The 24,100-nt window shown below is 39.4% G+C and overlaps 1 protein-coding gene across 1 annotated transcript in view; it reads right to left on the minus strand.

Annotated features, from left to right (window-relative positions):
- Positions 1–24,100, minus strand: part of CCDC6 (coiled-coil domain containing 6) — a 133,506-nt gene that overhangs the window by 17,799 nt on the left and 91,607 nt on the right. Inside the window, exons 4-7 of the mRNA XM_058298888.2 lie at positions 18,012–18,115; positions 16,055–16,215; positions 11,164–11,320; positions 7,278–7,378 (exon numbers count right to left, since the gene is read on the minus strand). Coding sequence (XP_058154871.1) covers positions 7,278–7,378; positions 11,164–11,320; positions 16,055–16,215; positions 18,012–18,115 — 523 coding nt within the window. The remainder of the gene's footprint in view (positions 1–7,277; positions 7,379–11,163; positions 11,321–16,054; positions 16,216–18,011; positions 18,116–24,100) is intronic.

Below are 24,100 nucleotides of genomic sequence, written 5' to 3' on the forward strand. Positions count from 1 at the left end.
AGCACATGAAAAAATGTTGAATATCACTAGCTAGTAGGGAAATGCATATCTAAACTACAATGAGATATCATTTCCCACCTTATAGAATGGTCATTATTAAAAAACAGACAACTAAAGTGCTGGAGAGGATGTGGAGAAATAGAAACACTCCTTCACTGTTGGTGAGAATGTAAAATGGTGCAGCCTCTGTGGAAGACAGTTTGACGGTTCCTCAGGAAGCTAAATAAAGAAATGCCAGAATATCTGGCAATTCCACTACTAGAAATATATTCAGAAAAATGAAAGCAAGGATGTGAACTGACACATGCACACTGATGGTCACAGTGGCATTATTTACAACTGTCAAAAGATGGAAACAACCCAAGTGTCCATCAACCAATGAATGGATAAACAAAATGTGGTATGTACATACGATGGAATACTATGCTGCTGTACAAAGAAATGAAATTGGGACACATATGACAACATGGATGAACCTTGAGGACATTACTTTCAAATAAACCAGACAAAAAAGGACAAATACTGTATGGTCTCACTAAAATGAACTAATAAATACAATGAGTAAACGCATGGAGTTAAAATACAGTATGAGTTACTAGGAGATAACATGAGAGCTGAGAAGAGGTAATGATGTTTAACGTACATAGACTTTTTAATTAGGCAAACTGTAAATGTGTGGAAATGGATAGAGTTGATGGTAACAAATTACAGTGAGTAAAACTAACACTGCTGAGCTGCTGATTTAAAAATGAGATTGTTATGAGTCTCTAAAAAAGAGTCTGGAGGTTGTCAGAAGGAATGCCCTTATGCACAACTGAGCAGAGTCTGAGAGACAGATAAAGTAGATACAACCCCAGGTATTGGTTCTTTTGAGGGATAAAGAGACCCACGGGTTCTATGGTCATGGCAGATGGGGTTCACTGCCATGACAGATGGCCCTTCTTTGGAGCTGGTGTTTCTGCTGATGAAATTGGACTCAGAGGGGATCTCTTTTCACAAGACTTGCATGCTATTTTAATGGAATTGTAGTTGGTGCTGGGGTTTAAGATATATTTAGGGGATTTGAATCTCTGGACTGATAATATGACACCCAGGCCCAGAGCCTCAACAGACTTCAGCTCCTACACTTTGATTTATTGGACTTACCCCACTCAGCTAACATGGAGTTGAAGAAGGTCAACCACCACACCATGGAGCCTAGAGTGTCTACAACTGAAAGCAGGAGGAGTGCATCCAGTATCCATGTGGAATCTAAGCCCCCACTTGACATAGATGTGCAATGGACACAACCAATCCAATGTCCACAGAGAAAATGTGGAATGGGTGTGGGAAGGGTAGCTATGGTGGCTGCTGGGTTTGGGGAATGGGAGGAAGAGATGAGATGTGGAGGCGTTTTCGGGACGTGGAGTTGTCCTGGGTGGTGCTTCACAGACATTTACGGGACATTGTAGATCCCCCCAGGGCCCACTGGATGGAACGTGGGAGAGTGTGGGCTATGATGTGGACCATTGACTATGGGGTGCAGTGATGCTCAGAGATGTACTTACCAGGTGCAATGGATGTGTCACGATGATGGGGGAGAGTGTTGCTGCGGGGGGAGCGGGGGGTGAGGGCGGTGGGGTTGAATGGGACCTCATATTTTTTGAATGTAATTTTTAAAAATAAATAAATAATTTTAAAAAAATGAGATTGTAGCTGAAAGGGGCAGTCTAGGGACATAAATGTCAACTGAAAGAAAGCTAGAGAATAATCTAGACTGTGTAACAGTGAATTCAGTGTTAAGTGAGGACTGTGGTTAATAGTACAAATGCAAAAATGTTCTTGAGAATTAAAACAAATGTATGTCACTATTACAAGGTGTTAAAAAAATGGTGATGGGAAAAATACAACACAGACTATAGTTAACAGCAATATTGTAATATTCTTCCGTCAATGGCAAAGAAGTTACTAATTCAATGCTAAGGGTCAATAACACGGGGGTATGTGTGTGGAGCTGGCCCATGTGCAGTGCTGATGCATGCAAGGCGTGCCGTGCCACGCAGGGGTGTCCCCGAGTAGGGTAGCCCCACGCACAAGGAGTGCGCCCCGTAAGGAGAGCCGCCCAGAGTGAAAGAAAGTGCAGCCTGCCCAGGAATGGTGCTGCACACACGGAGAGCTGACACAACAAGATGATGCAACACAAAGAAACACAGATTCCTGGTGCCGCTGATAAGGAAAGAAGCCGTCACAGAAGAACACACAGCGAACAGACACAGCGCAGACAACTGGAGGGGAAGGGGAGAGAAATTTTTTTAAAAATAGGGGGTATGGTACTTTTTCTATTGGAGTAAGGAAAATGTTCTAAAATTCACTGAGATGATGACAACACAACTCTGATGAAAGTGAGAGCACTAAGTTTACACTTTTGATGGCATGTACAAGGCATGAAACTGTATAACACAGTGAACTACGTGGTGAATATGGACTGTGGTTAACAATACAAATATGAGTGTTCTCTCATGAGCTATGAAAAATGTACAATACTAATACATGCAGTTAGTATTAGGGTGGTTTGTGGAAAAAATATACCAAAGGACAGCTTTGGACCATAGTTAGCAATATTTTGAAGATGTTTTTTCATAATTACAAATTATGCAAGGTGTTAGTGGTGGGATGATGTATGGGAATTCTGCACATTATGCATGATTGTTTTGTGAGCTCAAAACTTCTCTAATAAAAATTAAACAAAATAAAAACAAAAAGGAGATCCCATGCCCCGCCAGCATACATCCATTGATCTGTTTTTGAGCACTTCTTTACTTTCTGGTACTAAAGATGCTCCAGGCTCACCTGTTCTTGCCCAGTCCTAGAATCAGTTATTTCCCCAGGGAATCCTAGTTCTTTTTATTGGAGAATGGCAATAGAAACCAAGATCTGGATGTGCAGTATACTTGTTGCTACTAGGGTGTGATGATTTTTAAAACATTATTCCCCACCCCCAATTTAGGTACATCAAAACAAGCTAATTGGGAACATCCTTCTCTTAGACTAGATAAAACACTAACACCCTTCCCCAACAGAGTTCCATGTGTAATCAAGAAGAGGATCTTTCATAAGTTCTAAGAAACATATCTTCTAATAAAATTGTGACATAGGATTCAAAATATTTCAGCAAGTTGGTTAAAATGCAAGTTCTCCACATTAACTAAAAATGGGAAGAGAAAAAGAAGAGCCAATACGCTTAAAATGGAAATGAAAACTATACAAACAGCATATTTCCACTGAGGAAGTGATTTTATATCCTTAATACTGAGAAACACATTCTTCTGACAAAAACTAAAGTGAAAAGAAATTTCAATATTCAGGCTTTGCTAATCTTATGTACAGCACTACAATGTTCTTCATGAATGGGAGTAATTTTGCTGCCAAATAGGAGATCAAGTCTACTCTGATGATGTCATAGAACTTAAAACTTAATATTCTCACTTAGGCTAGTTAAAAGGAAATAAATCCAGGGGAGAAGGGAAAAAGGGGAAGGCATTGGGTATATGGGAATTCCCTATATTCTCTATGTGACTTTTCTGGAATGTAAAGCTTCTCTGAAGATAAAATGGAAAAGAAAAAAAAAAGACACTGGGGGAATATACAGGAGAAAATGTCACTGTACATACAAGAGAATAGATCTTACAGTGATGAGACCATACTGTCTAAAATTTTTTTTCTATTATTTAAAAATTTTAAAATAATTTTTTTGGTATTTTATATGTTATTTTTAAAGCTATCATTATTATTTAATTTTCATATTATTTTTATTTGGTTATTTTCTTGGCTTCATCATAGGAGAGGTTTTGGATCACAGAAGGGTCACAACTGTGGCAGGGGAGGACCACTGGTGAGGGGTATTGGTAATGGAAGAACACATAGGAGGAGGTTCACCTGGGGCATGCCTTTAAGGCATATGAATGTGTTCAAGTGTTCATGGAGCATTGTCATGGTGGGTGGAGATATACACATAACTTCTGGGGAGTTCTGCTACATTCTCTAATGGGACAGCAAGAATCCCAAGTATCGGAGTGGTGCATGGTAAAGAAGGATGGACTATGGCACTGGGCCATTGATACTGATATTGTACTTCTGAACCTTTTCTTTGGAAATTGAAACTTAGCTTAGTATTATATGTTGCCTAAGAGTTACCGCCTGAGGGACTCACTGTTGCTCAAATGTGGCCTCTGCCTAAGCCAAACTCAGTCTATAAATGGACTACCATCTCCCCACCCCCACCCCTGTGTGGGACATGACTCCCAGGGATCAGCCTCCCTGGTACTGAGGGATTACTGTAAAGCTCCAACTAGCAATGCACCTAGAAAAAGACCTTGACCATAAGGGGGAAATGGTAAATACAAATGAACTTTTATGACTAAGAGATTTCAGAGGGAGTTGGGAGGTCATTCCAGAGGTGATGCTTATGCATGTTTCAGCAGGATCTCATTTCATTGACTGCCGCAGTAAATAGTGCCTCAAATAGTGGGACTCCTGAGGGTTCTAGAGACATCCAGACACTATAGGCAGGGCAGATAGCTCAGGAGTTTGGTGCCCTGCCAGCGGGCCTTACCTTGGAATTTATTCTCCCCAGTGTGGCAGAGTTGGACTCATTTGTGGTTCCCCTACACATGGCTCTTCTGCCCCTTTGAACCTATAGTTAGTATTAGACATGATAGATGTATGTCTAAGAGACTTAAATCTTTTGTTTGTCCATGTGCCAGTTGGGTCCTGAATCTCAGCAGAGTTGCAACACCTACTTTCCAGTTCATTGGACTCACCCAAGACAACTAACAAGGTGATGATGATGGACAATGGCCATCGCAAGGAATAGAGAGAGTCTACAACTGCAAGCAAGATAGTTCCATCCACCTGCCCCATGGGATCTAAGTCCCCTCTCAATTAGAGGCAGAGTGGGCATCACCATGCCAAAATCCTCAGGATTGGGGAATGAGCAATGGACTAAAGTAGACTTACTATTATTCTACTATAGATATTGTTATTCTACTAATGGAAGAACTTGTATCATTGATGTGGAGGAAGGGGCCACCAGAGGTTCTAAGGAGGGGAGGGTGAGGGAAAAATATGTATAATAGGGGGGCATTTTTGGGACATTGGAATTATCCTGCATGATGTTGCAATGATGGATAAAGACCATTATATATTTTGTCATAACTTACAAAATTGCATCGGACAGAGTGTAAACTATAACATAAACTATAATCTGCGGTTAGTGGCAATGTACCACACTAAAAAAAGAAAAAAAAGAAAAGAAATCTAGGTGTTACTTATTACATAGTTTAAGGAAAAACCAAACATCTTGTATATCTAAGCAATCTCCATGGTCAAATTAGGTCCCATAAAGCAGACAGTTGCAATAAATGTCAAAACTATGTACATGGAGTAAGATTTTCCTGTGGAATACTTATAATAGAAGTAATAGTCCCAACCAGGGCCTGACATTCAAGTATTTTTCTCTTTTTCTCAATGACACTATATTTAATCAATTGGAAATTACATAACTCTATTTCTTTAGTTTTAAATAAATCAAGTGGGACATTAAATTATATGTAATATGAATCAGCATCACCATCAACTATAAAAACAACCCTCTGCTTTGTTTTCCCCCAACTCACGCCTTCCTTCTACATCAATAAATCAGAAGGCAAAGGAAGACCTTTGTCTTTATATTGAAACCCCAGGTGCTATTTGGGGAAAACCGAGAGATAGCTAGGAAGAAAAGTTTTTGGAGAGACTTAAGGCCACTGGAAAGTGGAAGAAACAGGTTCAGGAATATCTTTTTGGCAAGAATAAGGGTTGATGATCATGCCACTAATCCATCTTGGAAAGTCCTTTTGGTTTGCCAACAGCCCCTCTTTACCCCTGCCTGATGCCATAGATCACACTGGCTTGAAGCATATAGAAGCTGCCATGCTTTGTGCTGGACTATCTTTTCATTTCTTCCTCGTTTAAAAAAACAAAAAACAAAACAAAAACTGAACTAAACAAAACAAGGTTATAAAAGCACAGTGCTGCTCCAGATGCTAAACTCACAAAACTAAGCCATTTCTAGCTCACGCTTTACTTATGGCAACTTGCATATAGCATTGCACACAGCAGAATCCTCCTTTATCAGCCTTAAGGGCAAACCTTGTTTTCAATTACTCTAACAGACAAAATGAGACATCACTCTAACATTAAGCCGTTTCACTTTTCAAAACCACAAAACGTATGCTGCCAGCCTTGGAAGCAGCTGCCTTACTCTATTCTGTGGTAGAACTTCTCTACCCTCCCTCCCTTACACATCTATTTTTTTTTTTTTTCCAGCTCTGTTTAAAATCTGTTTATCAGCAAACACAAGAAATGTTAGTCTCATCAGTTCAATTAAAAGACACAGTCCTTTGGCCCCCTACCTTGTCTCTCCTCCTTCTACCCCACTTACCACTCACCGCCTCTCCCCTACTTCCTCTTTCTTTCTTGGTGGATTATTTACTTGCTCTTCTGGCCTGAGATCCCCAAGCTAGGCTGGCACTGAGCCCGAGACCTCAGGGGAGAGTTTTCAGGGTCAGAGGCAGACAAATGCACCTTTGAGAGAGAGGCTTCTGAGGAGGAAAGCAAGAAGCAGATTGCCTGATTGCAGTTCCTTCTTGTACTGCCTACATACTGCAGCCGAGGCAGTATGAAAATTGTTGAAAATCTCGGGAGGCAGCTCACCCTGGAAAGAACACAGGCTTTGGAAACAGACACACCCTGCCTTTCCACTTCCTGCCTGTGGTATGAGTGGGAACTAAGCCTCCAAATCATCACTTCCCCAATTTTAACATGGGAAAAAGGATGCTTCTGTTAATTATTCTGGGGATAAAATGAGATGTGTGTGGAACACAGTAAAAGACAACATATGAGATGTACTATAGCATCTTAAAAACTCATACATGATTTGAGTCAATCCATTGACACTTAAAAATCAACTCAGTCTTCATTTTAAAAAGGCTCTTTGGAATCAAATTCCTTTTACGTTAAAAAAACAAAAACAAAAAACCTCAAACACACTAGCTGGCACTACAACATTTAAGCTTAAAAATTTCAAGACTAAGATGCTTAGTAGTAACCCTGCATTGTTTTTGATGTTTCTGTAAAACATGTGACCTTTCTCTCTCCCCGTTTACAAGGTTTCTACGTGATAAAAGGAAACATATTCAGGGTTGCCTCTTAAATTTACTGGAAATCAGCCTCAGAAGCAGCAGAGAACATTGACTCACCAGGTGATATAGGCCTGCTCGAGCTTGGAGAAGGCGTATAAGGGATTGGGCTGGACACAGTGCGAGGTCGCAATCCTTGCGCAGACATCTCGTTAAAATACCTGAGAGAAGAGGAGGAAATCATCAGAACCTCCTGCATTGAAACACTTCTTAAAAGCACTCCTATGAGAAACCCTGATTGTTTAGAGAGTGGTGCTGTAGCTAGGAGACATTTCTAAGCACGGATTCCAGAGCCATGCTGTTTCACTGTTGGGCAAGCCTCACTCTGCAGGGGCACGGCTTACGGAATCAAGGAGGTTTTAGCCCCGGAGCGAGGCCTATTGACAGACCTGTGCTATATAACAGAGTGGGCCAGGCTTCTCTCCATCACGCAAGAGCAATGTAGAAGTTCACCTCCACGGTCCCAAGAATTAACATGGTCATCTATGTTTTACTGGCTACATTTAAAACGTTAGTTAAGAGGCAAAACCAAACATGCCCACTGAGATTTGTGTCACCAAGTCGAAACTTAAAGATAGAGTCTCATGAACTGAATGTCAGTCCTTTTCAAGGTAATTTTTGCTTAACAAATGATAGCATCAGAATGTAATAATAGTCACGAGCACCTACTCTAGGTCACACTTAGCTGCATCATGCTGGGTCTAACTTCTTCCGGTACTTGGAATTCACAGCAGACCTACCCGAGAAGGCTTCAGAGTGATCATCGTGAACCTCAGCTTTTACTCTGAAGAACCAAGTACGAGGACTACCCAGGAAAATTTTTTGCTTGAGAGATTTTCTAATAAACCGTCCTTTATAGACCTCATGGCCAAAGAATGAAAGCCCAGATGTATGTGTATCTTTATCCCAGGGACCTCAGGTCTGGCATCCAGTCAGCTCAGTGAGGAACTTTAACATGGCCTTTTCTACTTAGGTTTATTCAGCTCAGACAATACAAGGCTCCCTAATGCAACATACATCTTTCAACTTGATACCTGCCTCGGATTCTTCCTTCCCACTGTACAGCAGCCATCACAGCGGCAGAGGATTTGACTTTTCCTCTTTTCCTTGTATTCTACAGCCAGCTAGGCAGCTAAAGCCGGCCTTAGGTCTTTCAGGAAGAATAAACACACTTGTAGACATCTCAAGTGTCAGACTATTTTATTTCTTCCAAATGTGACGTTATCTTTCTCAGGAGGGTGAGGAGAAGTAATTATTGAGTCACTGTACTCTGCCTGGGATAATCTGACCTACAAAAGGTAAGGCAAACCTCTTGGAGTGCACACCAGTTCTTGGGGTGGGTTTGGTGGGGGGGGGGGGAGGGGGAGTTGCCTATCTGGAAGCCTAAAGTACCTTTAGTATTTTCTCAGTAGTAAGAAGAAATCGCCCCTCAGAGCTTAAGTTTCTTATCCAAACTGGGTATGGTATGCTATGTATGTTAACACATATGTTGTTGGTTTTTTTTAATTAATTTTTTTTTTTTAAGGAAGCACTGGGGATTGAACCCAGGACCGCTTATGTGGGAAGCAGGCACTCAACCACTGAGTTACATCCACTTCCCAACATGTTTGTTTTAAGGTGAATTTATTCAAAGAGCAGTCCTCCATATCTAAGAATATAGGTAATTTTTTTAGTATTCTAGCTGGTGATTTTAGACAAATGGTTCTCAGAGGATAAAGATTTTAGAGAGAATGGGAAGCTATCCAAAATGGATCAACAGAAATTTGGACTTAAAGGTGATAGTTTTGTAATACAAGGGTTTTTTTGTTTTGTTTTGTTTTTTAAGAAAAGAATAATCTTTTTTTTTAATTGACTTTGTAATAATATTACATTAAAAATATATATATATATGAGGTCCCATTCAACCCCACCACCCCCACCCCACCTCTCCCCGCCCCCAGCATAAACACAGATATTTTTACCTGGATAACTTGTTACTATTTTAATAAATGTTGTTCCCCATTATAAATATACTTCTATCATAGAAAATCTCATATTTTCCTTGAAATGATGATACCACTGACCATTGCAAATTGATAAAAAGCTTCATTAGCCCTCTAATTCTATTCTATTCAACAACATAAACAGAAACAGAGTGCCAATATTGCCTACATGTTTTAGACAACATATTTCAGTATTAAGAGACAGGAATACGCATCACAGCTATTAGCAGATCGCTATCCTGGACACTGGCTGCCCATCATGTTTGCTGGAGGGGGCCTCTGAGAAAGCTCAGTCCCGCCTCTCACATTGAGATAAGCACCTGTGAAAGACCAGGGCTGTCCTGATATGGACCAGGAAATTTCCTTGCAGAAACAACCTGGTTCAGAAAAAGGCTAATTCTCTAACTTCTGGGTTTCTCTGCTGATTAAATAATTTATTTCCATTTAAATTTGTTGCTTCTCTTAACAACCATCTTACTCTCAAGTGCAGACTGTTTTCCAGGTCATCTAAATAAGAAAATTCAGCTGTAAGGATGCTTATAGAAGATTTCTGGGTAAGATTTCTATTTGTATTTTGGAGGAAAAGCACTTCCAGGAATGAAAGGGAAAACAAAAATAAAGAAGAAACATTGAGGCTAAGTTCAAGGCCATATCTTATGGGTTTTGTCCCTAAGACCCCTGGGCTCTGTCTCCCACACATTTACCAGTAAACTGATTTGATGTGATGACCATGTACCATGCCTAATTACCCATGAGGGTAGGGGTCAGCAAATGTTTTCTGTAAAGGGCTAGACAGTAAATACTTTAGGCTTTGCAAGCCATACATCTCTGCTGCATACTCAGCTATTCCATTGTGGCATGAAAGCAACCATAGACAATACATAAATGAATGTGCCCCAGTAAGACTTGATCTATAAAAACAGGTCGCAGTTTGCTGACCCACGCCTTAGAGCTTGCTCACTCTAAGTCAGTGGTTCCCAGAGCAAGGTTCAGGAAACCTCAAGACCCTTTCAGGGGTCTACAAGGCAAAACTCTTTTGAAAATACTACGATATTACCCGCTTGCCTTTTTCAATCTTTTTCTCTAATGATTTTTAAGGTCTATGATATACAGTAACAATGTCATTATGGCTGCTAATTGAATTATGCTGTACATTCTTGGGTTTTAAGAAGTTCTCAGTTTTAATTTCTAACATGATATATACATGTATGTATCAATAGATACTATATATAACCCACATGGAAAAAAAGGACTTTCAAGTGGATGATAATTTTTTTTAGCATAAAAGGGTCTCAAGACCAAAATAATTTAGATTCTAAGTGAGAGATGTATACTTCTATTTTGGAAGATATTAAGCTAAAAAAAAAAAAGGAAATCTGGATGAGAGACAAAGGCTGAGGCCATTTCCATTAACCCATGGATGACTCTTTTATTTCTGCCCATCCCCGGTGGTACAATGAAGGGGTTTGATGCAGATGCCTGAGCAAATCAAGGCACTGCAATAGTTTTATTTTTAAAAATTAGCTGCAAAAGGCTCAAAGGTTATCAAGTACACTAAGGCAAGGCCTCAGGATTTCAACCTCTTCTGCCTGTCTAAATTTATGCCTGCGTTTCCTGGGGCTCAACCATGGCCTGTTCTGCACCTGTGAATTAGGATGCTCCTCATGCTTTCAACAGATACAAGACAGAACTAGACTGATCAACAAATGTAAACTCTGCCTCTCTGCACATAAGTCCACCTCCATTTAGCTCCCCACCAAACCGTTTTGGAAAAGTAATTTTTCCCCCTTTCTGTGTTTAAGGAGAACATTTAATCTTCCTCAGCCTTAGCATCTACTGTAATGTGGTGGTATTCATCATCACAAAAAAGAAATGCTTAAGCCACCTCCCTCGCATCTAAAAGGATGCAAAGAAGAGCACTTGGCACATGGCTTATGGATCAGGCTCACTAGACACGTGCACACCTTTCGTCGTCCATCTCTAAGCTGGATTCACTTTCGGACAGCTGTCGGCAGAGGGCTTCTCTTCTCTCCATCTCTCTCTGCAGCTTCCTCTGCAGCCTCAAGTTCTCTTCCCTCATGTGACGTTCCTCCTCCAGATACTGTGCCATTTTCTCTGAATCTGAAAAGCCAGAGTTCTCAGTTAAACCATATTTTATGCAATCATATCCAAATCTTAAAAAAAAAAAAAAAAAAGATGCAGTTCAGCTATGATGTCACAGGCAAGGGAACTGTGCCCAGGTAATAGTTCTCACAAACAGAGACAAGAGATCTGGATTTAAAGTGTGCCCCAAGGAGCAAAGTTTACCAATGACTTAACATTTAGAAAAAATATATATAAGTCAATGCTTCAAGGTTAGGCATCTTCATTTCTCCTCACCTGCATTCATCCCAAATATGCAAGCATGTGGAATTGTAGCTAAGTCTGGAGGTGGGAGCTACCAATCTCTTCTGCACCTGTGCTGCTGGAGCAAGGAAGGGAGGGGCCAAGTCTGAAAAATGAATTCTGCCATGGGCTCCCCTCTAGGTACCAGTTTTGCTCCTTATCATTTCCAGATACAGCATGGCTAAGTTGTCACAATGGCCCTGTGGTGGCAGCATACTGAGAACCACTATAAAAAGAACACTCTCACTGACAGTTCATATTCTTTTCATAAAAACAGAAATGAACACAAACAAGAAAACCTTAGAATGGTAGTTCAAGCCAGTCTAATTTTGACTGTGTGTGTAAACTCTTTCCAATCACTCACAGTCTTTCTGAGTTAGGCAGCAGGTGAAGAACTGTACACAGTCAGGGCCTCTTGAAATCACGCCTTACACCATGCCCCTTCCTCAGAAGCTACCCTCATGTACCTGGGGCTCTTCTACAGCACTTGTCCTCAGGCCAGAGGTGACTGGCCCCAGCGCTAAACATGGGACCCAGGCCAAGCCACGTAGGAGTCTCCCTCCCAGGAATCTGAAAAACGGAACTGACATTTTTCACGGGGCTCTAGAATCTCCTTCTGCTGAGTTCCCTGGACTTACCACAAACCCTGCCTCTCTGAGGTTTCCTTTCTAGGATTCCCTAGTGTACTCCAGCACCCTTCCAATATAAAATAATACCTTACTTGTCTGATTTTCTTCAGACAAGAGAATCTGTTGTTAGAGAATAACCAAAGTAACACTAATACAAACCTCAGTGTCTACCCATCTTCTTGTTTCCTTCCTTTTCTGTCTCATCCAATGAACTCATCCAATGAACTTGGGAAAAGCAAACTCTCCATATACTTATATTTTCTAAATAATAGCTACAAATTGAAAGTGGCTATGAGCATGTTCAAGAGAGACTTATACATGTTACTGCTCCATATTATCAGCCAAGGCCAAATTTAAGAATGAAAGAAGGAGCTGAATGCCACATTCACCATTTCTTTTCTACAAACTAACCTTATTACCACTTCCAGGGATCATCAAATTAGTTATGGTTTTAAGCAACTTCACAAAGCTTTGGTGTTTTACCAGATAATGATTCTGGATGATAAGTACCCAATGATTTCCAAAGAAGCATCATTACAGAATATATAAAAGCTCTTACTATCCTTTACTTAGAAATTCAAACAAAAAAGGCAAAATTATTAAACACTACTATATGCACTGAACACTAAATCCCTCAATTGTTTTTTTTTTAATGCAGTCAGAAACCCTGCTGGCTAATCTGGAGGCAAAAAAAAAAAAAAAATCTCTTTAATTGAAGGCATGCTGGGTAAATATTTACAACACACACTTTTAATATAAGTGATTTAAATTACTTCATCCCAAATATGCAAGCATGCAGAATTTTTTCATTAGCTCTATAGCCCCTTGGAATATTTACTGTTTCTAGAACCAGAAGGGTGACTGTCGGAGCAAGCTGCCTTTCTTTTCCATAAATAGGAAGGTTTCATGCAATTGAGGATTTATGAGTCTCCAAGAAAAAAACAATTAAGAGGGAACACTATCTGTCAAAGAAAATGACAATACTTAAGCATCTGGTAGACAAGAACGTTGCCAGGATCAGCGGTGGGAAGAGTTCCTGGTAATTCCGCAATTAATACAGAAGCCAGAGGCACAGACAAGGCAGCAGGTCCACACCTCCAGTGGTTAAGACCCAGGCCCAGAGGGCTGACATTCCATGGGTGCCCTCTGCTGGCACACCACCACACCTGGTGTTTTCAAGCTACACAAGGGACGGGGTTTAGCACGAGCTGGCCTCCTGCCTACTCTCATACAGAGCGCCCTAGTACTTCGGGGCTACAGTTTACATTCCCCCCCATCTTCAGCCATCTTGTGACATTTAGTCAAAGATAGCATCAACTGAGGGTGACTTCAAGACAGACTCCATGGGGTGATCCCCAAATGTTCCAAAGGTGGTGTTTACATCTTGCATGCCTTTTCAATGAAGTTTAGAAATTACCAATGTCCACTCTCACCCCCACCAGACCAATGAAGTCAGAATCCCTGGGGTTGATGCCTTGACACTCATAATACTTAATGCTCCCCAGGTGATTCCCATGTCTGCAGCCAGAGTTGAGAACTACTGTGAGGGAGGTTAAGGTTCCAATACTTTCAGATTTGGAGACTGAGGGCCAAGGACCACAGCTGCATCCAAAGGAGGCAGGGATCATTCGAACGATGGAGGATGAGGCAGATGGATGAGGAAAAGTCATTATTCATTCTCTGAGCCCAATCCAAACCAATGATGAGTAAGTGCCACTTGCTGCTGCTTTGGTTCAGCTTTCTCTGTCCTCAAAAAAAATCACAGAACCACTGACAGGGGTGCCTCTGTCAGTATCTGCAGTCTCTTCCAAGACCAAATAGTGCAATAGGGAGGAAGTATCAGGAATGAGAAAAACTCCCAAGTTTCTTCCGATAAATTTGCCTGGGGCACAAGGCAAGTATATATAAGGAAAAAATGCAAACTGATGGTATTGGAAAGAGTTCAGAAATGTGCTAAAAGGAATTTATCAACATAGGAAAAACCCAAAAACAACTTTAATTTTTGAGAACTTTGTTTTCACGAAATATACATACAATGGTTGTCAATCTGGGGCACATATTAGACTTACATGTATTAAAGAAAAAAATAGAGAGGACTAGGATCCACTGGAATATACCTATAGGGAAAAGAACAATGGTTCCCCAAAGATGTCCTTGTCCTAATCCTCAAAACCTGTGAATATGTTACCTCCACGGCAAAATGGATGTTGCAAATAAGATTAAGGTCCTTTAGATGGGGAGATTATCCTGGATTATTTGGCTGGACCCAGGTAATCGAAACGGTCCTTAAAAGAGAAGGGCAGGAGTGCCATAGAGTGAGAGAAGGGATTATAAGGTGCCAGCAGAGGTCAGAGTAATATACTGTGAAGACAGAGGAGGGGGCCACAAGCCAAGGAATTAGAGAAGTTTCTGGAAGCTGGAGATGGCAATGAAATCAATTCTCCCCTAGAGTCTCTATAAGGAAGCAGTCTACGAACACTTTGACTTTAGCCTATGGAAACTGAATTTGGACTTCTGGCCTACAGAAATGAAAGATGATAAATCTGTGTTGTTTTAAGCCACTAAGTTTGTTGAGAATTTGTTATACCAGAAATAGGAAACTAATACATTGTCATTTTTTACCACGGATAATCCCAATGCACCACCCTAGATAGACCACTGAACTAAAATTTACAATGAACTTCAGAAAAGAAAATCTAAAGACAAGAACTGCTGAAATTTTAAATTGTACAAACCATTTGACCCAACAATTCCATTTCCTGGAATTTATCCTGAAAGTGATAAATGTGTGTTTTCGGGATGTTCATTGTAATATTATGTGAAATAGCAAAAGATCCAAAAACAACCTAAAGCAGTCCATTGGTATGTAACTAGTTAAATAAATTATGGTATATCCACATAATCAAATACTATGTAGCCTTTGAAAAAGGGAGTGAGACAGCTCTATATGTATTGGCAAAAGGAAAACTGCAAATGCCAAGAGAAAAGTGCGAAAGAGTTTGCTCATTGTGCACACTGCGTATCTAGATGACTATATTAAAAATGTGTAATTTAAGTTGTATTTAAGGAAGATACTGGTGGCTGGGGAAGAGGAGTGAGAGAAGACAATTTTTAACTGCATACTTCTGCTGTATTACCTATTAAAACAATAAATATGAATTTGATCAGCCTAAAAGCGGAAATAGCAGACCCTAAGAAAACGCACAGGGACCTATTCAAATATTCAGAAATCTAGTTCTTTTGATTTCCAACTCAACATCTTGGCCTGTTCCAAAGTATTAATATAAATTTCAAAAGCATGTATTCTTCAAGTACCATGAATGAATGTTAGCCAAGGCTAAATTCAGTAGTAAGGAAAATTAACACTCTATTCTCTGCCTTAATATCCGCAAAGTGTATTGAGGTCTCTTGCAATGTTGTTATTAGCAAGGTCTTCGGGACAAATATAGGGGAGACTATTGAAAAATATTGAAAATATTACTTATGATCTGAAATTATTTGAATTATTTTCTAGAAATATTCTAAGCTATTTTTCCTATTCTACTATAATACTTTAAAAACATATCTTGGGGAATGGATGTAGCTTGCTTCCCATGTACGAGGTCCCAGGTTCAAACCCTGGTACCTCCTTAAAAAAATTAAAAATAAAAATTTTTTAAAATTTAAAAATTTATCTGCTATAGGATGATACATACACTGATATATGGAAACATGAAGCAGTAATAAATTATAACATGTATTTGGTTAATGCAAATTCAAATACATGTTGAATTCCAAATAACAGTAATACCCTGTTATTTGGTAAACATTAATTCCACCAATGAAACTAGGGGCTACATACGCTGTAACTGAGCAGCTCTCAGTTGCTTCTTCAGTCTCTCCACTTCATTCTTTAAAAACCTGATGTGGCGCATCATGTTTTCTGGAGAGTCAATTTCCATGGAGATGTCTCTAGGTGATGGTGGAGCAGAGACTGGCTGGTCTAATTTCTCCTGTAGGATTCTTCATTGAAAAGAAAAATTCCAACAATGAAAAACAATTTGCTTTTAAAATGCAAAACAAAACACTAGCTGGAGAATTTGTCTTAAAAAGCAAGTTCCTGTTAATTGCCAGAATTCGCAAGGTTGCTAAATTCCTCTTCCCATTTTACATCAATTTCTGTGGGCCTTACGTGTTATCTCAGGTATCAAAGGTCAGAGCTGAAGAATCTACCCTCTTTCTTTTTTTTTTCTTTCTTTTAAGTGACCACTGGTAATTAAGCACTACTGAAAAAAATCTCTAATATTTGGTCCGGTTATTGTGCCTAACATACAGTAGACACTCAGAATTAATAGATGACTAAATGTTCAACATGTTGGTTTTAGGGAACACTCTCTCAACACTTTTGGTTGGAACTTACGATTTGTGGACTCTCCTTAGAGGAGATTTAGGTACTATGGTGAGAGAAGAGACAGACTTCTAAAATTCCCTCCTGCAAATATCAGGCCTAAGGACTTGGAAAACTGGACTGAGAGTACTCTGCTTCTAGCCACAGCAAAGGTTAAAGCTAAAAACAAAACAAAATTATTGTGTTGATAACTGGTGGTGTCACCTTCTTTACTATTATCAATATTAGGTTGAACCATGTACAGAGCTGATATTTAACAGCTCTTGACCTGAAAAAATGACAATTTCATATTGTTTAACCCAATAATTTGTTACTAAGATATGTGAGCACTCCAGCAGCATTCTGCAAAGGAAGACCCACTGGCAACAGATTTCTAACCCCCTTCTATAAACTGCTGAGCTTTGTGTTTTGTTTTTTTTATTTTTGAGTTTGCCCAAGGGCAAACTCTGAATTACCTCTAGGCCTTCCCTTGATGTTAAATATTATAAAGCTCCCTACATGTATATTAAATAACTTTTCTCATAATTCCATTTATTAATACCACTGCAGTAATACAGAACCTAGCTGATTCAATTACAGTTGGAAAACTGAAAACTGAATACAGCTACCACTCTAAATTTCACTGAAAGCTTATGATATGATTATATTTTACAAAGCCAGAGTTGAACTTGAAACAATTTATGGATGTTCATTTGAACTAAACAGGTATGGCAGAATGATTCTGGTTAACAAGCAAAAGATCCTGATGAAGTAGATTAATTACCATTTTCAAGAAACACATTTTCCACGCCCAGACATGCACCTCACATACAGTTTCTCCTGTCATTCTTACAAGCCCTGCCCCACACACTCCCAAGTGTACAGTGCTTAAAAATAAGGACCTAGGAACTTGACACAAAGGGGTTCAAAAAACATTCGCTATTGAATTGAACAACATTTCATATTAACACATACATTTAATTCTGAAAGAATTCTAACCTTAAATATGTACTAGGACTTCTTTAAAAAAGATTTAAAAACAAATCTAATGAGTTTATTACAGAGATGCATAACAGTTAACAGTGTATAATATATCCTTAATACTTCAGAAAACTGCAGAAGCCAGTCCAATAAGGGGGAAAGTTGAAACCACAACCATCCTTCAGAACAAGTTAAAGGTGAACCATGAAATCCTACTGGGCCAATAAAATAGCAAAGAATAAAGAGGTGACCAACATGGGAACAGTTCAGAAGCCTTGGGTCATTTATCAATGAAACAGTTGATTTCCTTTGTCAAATTAAAATACCTCCATCAACCACAAAATTAAAACATCTCATTGCTCACCTGTCATCTCTCAGTCAAATCCTAGACACACACATACACACACACACACACACAACACCCTACACTGAACAGCAGGACTAAACACACCGTTTTTCAGCTTCAAGTTTATCCATCCTCTTCCAGAGGCGATTAACGAGGGCTTCTTGTTCTTGTTCCAATGTATTTTCAAGGTCAATCTTCTCTCGTCTCAACTAAAGGAAGGGAAAAAAAGTTTTACAGAGAATAGTAGACCAATTAAAATTTGATTAGATTTTTTGATTAAACAATTATGACCTTCTCACACAGAGAAAACTGCAAAGAAATGGCCAATTTTCTGGCACAGACACATGAACCATCTTGTTCTGAAATTGAGCAAGCCAAAGCAGACTCATTTTTAGAAGTTAACGGTAAGTTGTTGTCGGGTACCTGAATCAGTTAAATTCAAGGAACCTGAAGAGACTTCCTTAAAGAGGGTTTGGGTAGTACTGTTCACTACAGACCTGGCCCTGTTCCCCAGAATTTTCAACATTAAAACAGAAAGGTTATGTTGCAATTTATAACTCTTAACCACTCAAACACTTCTATTAAATATTCTACATAAATATGTCCTGAAAAATAAAACATGCCTGAAAGTGACAAATGCCAAATTCACACTCCTGGGTAACTCTGGAGAGATAGGGAAGAAGGAAATTTGATTTGGGAGAGGGTATACAGTTGGGTAGGGAACCCAAACTGCATTCCATTTCACAGAAAGCAGCAAACACAGAAAAATTCATATATTAAATTAATACTGAGCATTAATCAATACTGAGAACAATGGTAGATACTGGATAATAGGGGTGTAGCAGTGAAGCAAGAATTTAAAAATTTCTGCCCTCACAGAACTAATATTCTAGTGGATTCAAGAGAGTAAATGAATCAATTATATATTTTGATAGAGTATGAAAAGCGATAGTGAAGTGTTGGTAAAAGGGAAATAAAGTGCAGTGATAAACAGATTTTACAGCGACAGGTAGTAGGAATGTGTTATTGTACTCTAGGTAGAGTATGCTTGTATGTTTGAAATATTAAATAATTTTAAGAGGGAACGTTTTCAAAAAGAGAAAGGCTATGTTACTGGTCCCATGTTGCCTCTTCAAACAATGATTATTTCCTTTCTCAAATTAACAAATCATTGATACCAAAGTGATTTTATGTTTCTGTAGTGGGTCACAGAAGCAAGCTCCTCACTGGTCAAAGATCCCTTGTAGAAAGCGTAAGGTAAGCCCACACCATGTATAAAATATAGTCTTCTAAAGCCATCAAAGCATCAAATGTCAGAAAACAATAACTGAAGTTAATCTTTACACCAAAACAAGTGTTCTTCTTTCCAATACTTGTCTTATGCAGTTTAGTCTTGGTGCAGAGAATCCCAACCCCTAGAAATGAAATAATTAGTGTATCAAACTCCATTAGGTTCCTTAAGGAGCTTACAGAGGGTAAAAGACCTGTCCATAATCACACAAGGAGCACAGGACAACTCTATGAAGGCAAACAGCTACTTGTTCCACATATCAGCTGGAAGGAATACAAATAAAATTGGCTGTCTTGGAAACAAAAACAATCAACGCCCAGGAGGAAATGAGTAGAGGATTAACAGAATGATCACTCCTAAATTTAGGGGAGAAAACAGTATGTGGGATAAATGTTCTTATCAGGTTACACGGATTTCTAGGTTTTCCTTTTTTCCCTCCCAACACTAAAAAAAATTACTTTAGAAATGACTGGCAATTTGAAAAAAATTATTTCCTCTAACATAAGTACATTGGCAAAGGAACAACCTATAAAATAAAAGAGAAACCCTGTAAATTAAACTTCTCTCTCTTAGTATAGTGAGGTGGTGATGGTCACAGATCTCAATCCAAATGCCTGGGTTCAAATCCCAGCTCCATCAATCATTAGTTTGGAGATTTGGGGAAAATTCCAAGACACAATTTCATTATTTGTAAAACAGGTGTAGGGATTTAATCATTTCACCCCCAAAATGTATGTTCAGGTCTCAGGCCCTGGTCCTGGTGGTAGGAGCCCATTTGTAAAAAAAAAAAAAAGACCTTTGAAGATGTTATTAGTTAAGATGTGCCCTAACTGAATGAGATGGGTCTTAATCCAATATGGCCAAAATCCTTACAAGCAAAGGCAATTGGACCCAGAAGGAGAAGCCACGGGCAGCAGCCAGAGGCTTGAGGTCAACAGAACCTGGAAAAGAAAGAAGATGCCGCCATGTTCATTGTCATGTGACAGAAAAGCCAAGTACCAAGATCACTGTCAGCCAACCCCAGAATGCCACAGTCTTCAAGAAGAACACATCAACTTGTGGACATTCTGAATCTGGATTTCTCCTAGCCCCAAAACCATGAGCCAATAAATTCCCAGTGTTTTAGCCAAGCCACTGTACGGTATTTGCTTTAGCAACCAGAAAACTAATAAACGGGGATTTTTAAAAGCAATGCCTGGTTGGTAGGACTATTGTGAACATTAAATGTGTTAATCCATGTAAATTATTGATAACTGCTTGTCACTTAATATGTACTCAATACCTGTTGGCTATTATAATCACCATCTCTGGGTATCTGCCTTACTTTTGCTCTACCCTCTAGAATGTAAAGCTTCCCGAGGCCAGGGATTTGTTCGTTTTTTGTTCACTGTTGTATCTTCATTGTGTAGAACAGTATCTGGCACAGAACAGGTCATACATAAATATTGATGAGCCATCTAACAAGTCAATGAGCCAAGATCACATAGTCAACCAAAAATACAGGTTCAAAATAATTTCTTTGCATGGTGGGACGTGATTCTGAAGAACAGTTCAAGGATACAAAAAAAGGAAGGGGTGGTGGTGGAAATCATGCCATGAAATTGGAAGCAAGCCCACACACAAATGCTCCTCAGAATGCTAAACAGTTTCTATCTGCAGCAATGAGAAGAAACCATGGAGCACCCAACAGAATTTCCATTGAACTCTGTGGTTTTCTATGCTCACCACATTTTTTTTTAAAGATTTATATTATTTATTTCTCTCCACCCCCTCATTGTTTACATTGGTGTGTCTGTTGCATACTGGTCTTCTTTCTAGGAGGCACTGGGAACTAAACCTGGGACCTCCGACTTGGGAGGGAGGTACTTAATAGCTTGAGTCACCTCTGCTCCCTGCTTTGCTGTGTCTCACATTATGTTTTTCCTCCCCATGTTGTATCTCTTGTTGCATCATCCTGTTGCATTAGCTCACCACACCTACCCATTGCATCAGCTCACTGTCTTGCTTGCCTTCTTTAGGAGGCACCAGGAACGGAATCTGGGACCTCCCATGTAGTAGGTGGGAGTTCAGTTGCTTGAGCCACATCCGCTTCCCTATGCTCAACACATTTTGGCGAACATTTAAAAGTACAATTCACAGCCATTTATTTAAAGAAACAAAATTTCAAAGCCTTCATCCCTTAAGGACCCTGTTTAGCACTTAACTAAAAGCTAAAAGCATGATAGGAAGTACTTGTTAAGCAAGAAAAAAATTTAAGCAAGGACTCATTTTGTAATATGATGTCTGGTAAAGAGTGCCCAATTACTTAAAGGTTAGAGTAATCATATATAATACTAACAAATAATTCCAATATGAAAAATCAAGACAAAGCTGTCTTTACTCACATGTAACTTACTAGGAACATGGACTTGGGCAGGTCATTTTCCCACCTGGGCCTCCATGTCCTCATGCATGAAGGGAGAAGACTGGCCTAGGTAAGCTTTGAGGCCCATTCCAGAGCCCCCCATTCTATCATTCTCTGAGCAGTCTCAAATGGCAGCTGTCTTCAGTCAGAGCCAGCTGAGTCACAGATATTCAGAGCCAGCAGCAGCAAGGGAGTTCACCTAAATCCACTCTTTTCTTTTAGATCAGAGGAAACCAAGAGATTGTGATGATATGACTCAGGTAAAGTGATACCAACACAACAGGAATGAGTAAGGGTCCCCACGATGCCAAGATACCTGGGCCTGTCCAACCACCAAATACAGAGGATATTGCAAGAAAAGAGAACTTGGGTAAATCATGCAATGTTCTGTATGTCCATCTCCTTTGTCAGCAATACTTGAGGGTGGCAGAGCAGGAAGTAGTTGATGGCAGGGAAATAAGGAAGGCTAGGGAGTCTAATAGGGAGTATATAGAAAGAAGAGACAGCAGGGAAACATGGGTGAAACACACACACAAGTCTCATATTCTTTTTGGTACTTGTTGATAGAGCTCCCAGCTATTAACTTAACTGCCCACGTTGGCAATTCAGGACTTCCCAGGTGTGAAACTTGGGTTTGCTGCTCCAATTTGTTCTACTAATTTATTTCCAGCACAGTAGGGCCCAGCTCAGTAGCATGGATTCTTGGGATATTTCATTACACAGGTTTGCTATGCTATAGGAGTCAACATTACCTTTAGCCTCAGAAATAGCTGGGTCTCTTATCTGTTTTTTTGTTTGTTTTCTAAATATCTCAACTTCTTCTCAGTATTGCTGAGGAGCTTGCAATGACAAAGGAGAGAAATTAGAGGAATTCATATTGTCACTTGATTAATTCCCACCTTAAGTTGTTTATTAGAAGTACCCTCCCCCCCAGCCCCTTCCCATCTCATTCCACATCCCATATATTTAGAGTCAAATCATGAACTACTTCTGCCAACCTCACCAGTTCAGACAGAAGTACATTTTCAGTGCTTGGATCATTATGATCATCGAATGATCCTCAACTCTGACAGCGTATGTTAAATTTCCAGGGTAATAAGTCAGAAATTCTTGCTTGAAATGGAAACATCAGCCCCATGACACATTGTTTTTGTTACACCAGTCTTCATCTGTAATACTCTCCCCTATCTCCTTCCTAATAATATCTGATCACTCTTCCACTTAGTGTTCATGCAGCAGGCACTGACCTGTCCATCATCAAACATCAAATTCTCAGGGGAAACCTGATCCCCATCTGACTGGGCTCATTCTGCAAGCACCAGCAACAATGAATATATCTGATTCGAAAGCCTGCTTTGTAATTAAGTAAGTTCGATGGACTGCTATATTCTTTAGTCCTCTTCAGGAGAACTCCCTGTCACTGTAGGTTAATTAACATCAGACCAAGAGTTCTTTATATGTTCTCAAAATAAAAATAGAACGTCTCCAGTGGATAAACTTAAGAGTTTAAAAACACAACTGGCTCATTGGAATTCAGTCTGTCCTACTTGTCCTTTCAGCAGACAGATACCAACCACAATCAATGTAGCAGCAAAGGCAGGGGACAGCTGAAAGATGTCTTTCTCATTGAGTATGTTCCCATTTAACAGGACTATGAGGCTCGGTAGGGGTGGGGAGAAGGAATGCTTGGCAAAAAAGCCTGATGAGAATGTTAGCTTAACTACTGTACTCAGCTACAGGATTTTGAAAAGAAAAGTTTTAGTACATCTTATCAATCTACATTGAAAGGTTTAGTTTAGCCACCTTTTGATCATCATTTCTATGGGAAAATGTATTTTGACCACCAAACATCTGTCTTAAAAGACAAGTTCTGGAAAGCGGCCCACTGTAACTAAAGCACAATAGAGAAGGAAAAGTCCATGAAAGAAAGGCTACTCATAAAAACAGAATACAGATAGGAAGTTTGTTACAACGCATAGCAGAGGTGTTTTAAAAATAGTGATATTACAAGGAAAGTACCTAATGTTTAAAATAGAAATAGCAGAGTACTCTAAGACCTAAGTCATTAAACCAAATTCTTATTTGACCAGATTTTTTAAGATAGAGACAAATCCTAAGAAAATAAGTGGGAACTGGGGATTAATACAATAATCCACCCCCCAAACCTTTCCAAGTCAGATAAAGTCTGAAGGTTCAGCCCACTCTCTATCACTTTATTACCTAATACCAAAGATGTTCATGTGTCCAAAGTGCTGACCTTAGGAGTAAATCAAAGCCACCTGGGAAAATCGAAAGTATGATATTCAGAAAATGACGATAGTAAAGTCAGAAAAAATGAACACAGTTCTGTTTCTACTGCAAGAACAGAGACAATAAAAAGATCTTATCTCATTCCATCTTAATTTCCCAATACAAGAGAGTTAAAATTTTATGTAAACGCTGGAAAGAAGTGACTAATAGGATTCATGAGGGTCTATTAAAATGTCATGCACAACGGAT

Source organism: Dasypus novemcinctus, chromosome 6 (assembly GCF_030445035.2).
Source record: "Dasypus novemcinctus isolate mDasNov1 chromosome 6, mDasNov1.1.hap2, whole genome shotgun sequence".
NCBI lineage: Eukaryota > Metazoa > Chordata > Mammalia > Cingulata > Dasypodidae > Dasypus > Dasypus novemcinctus.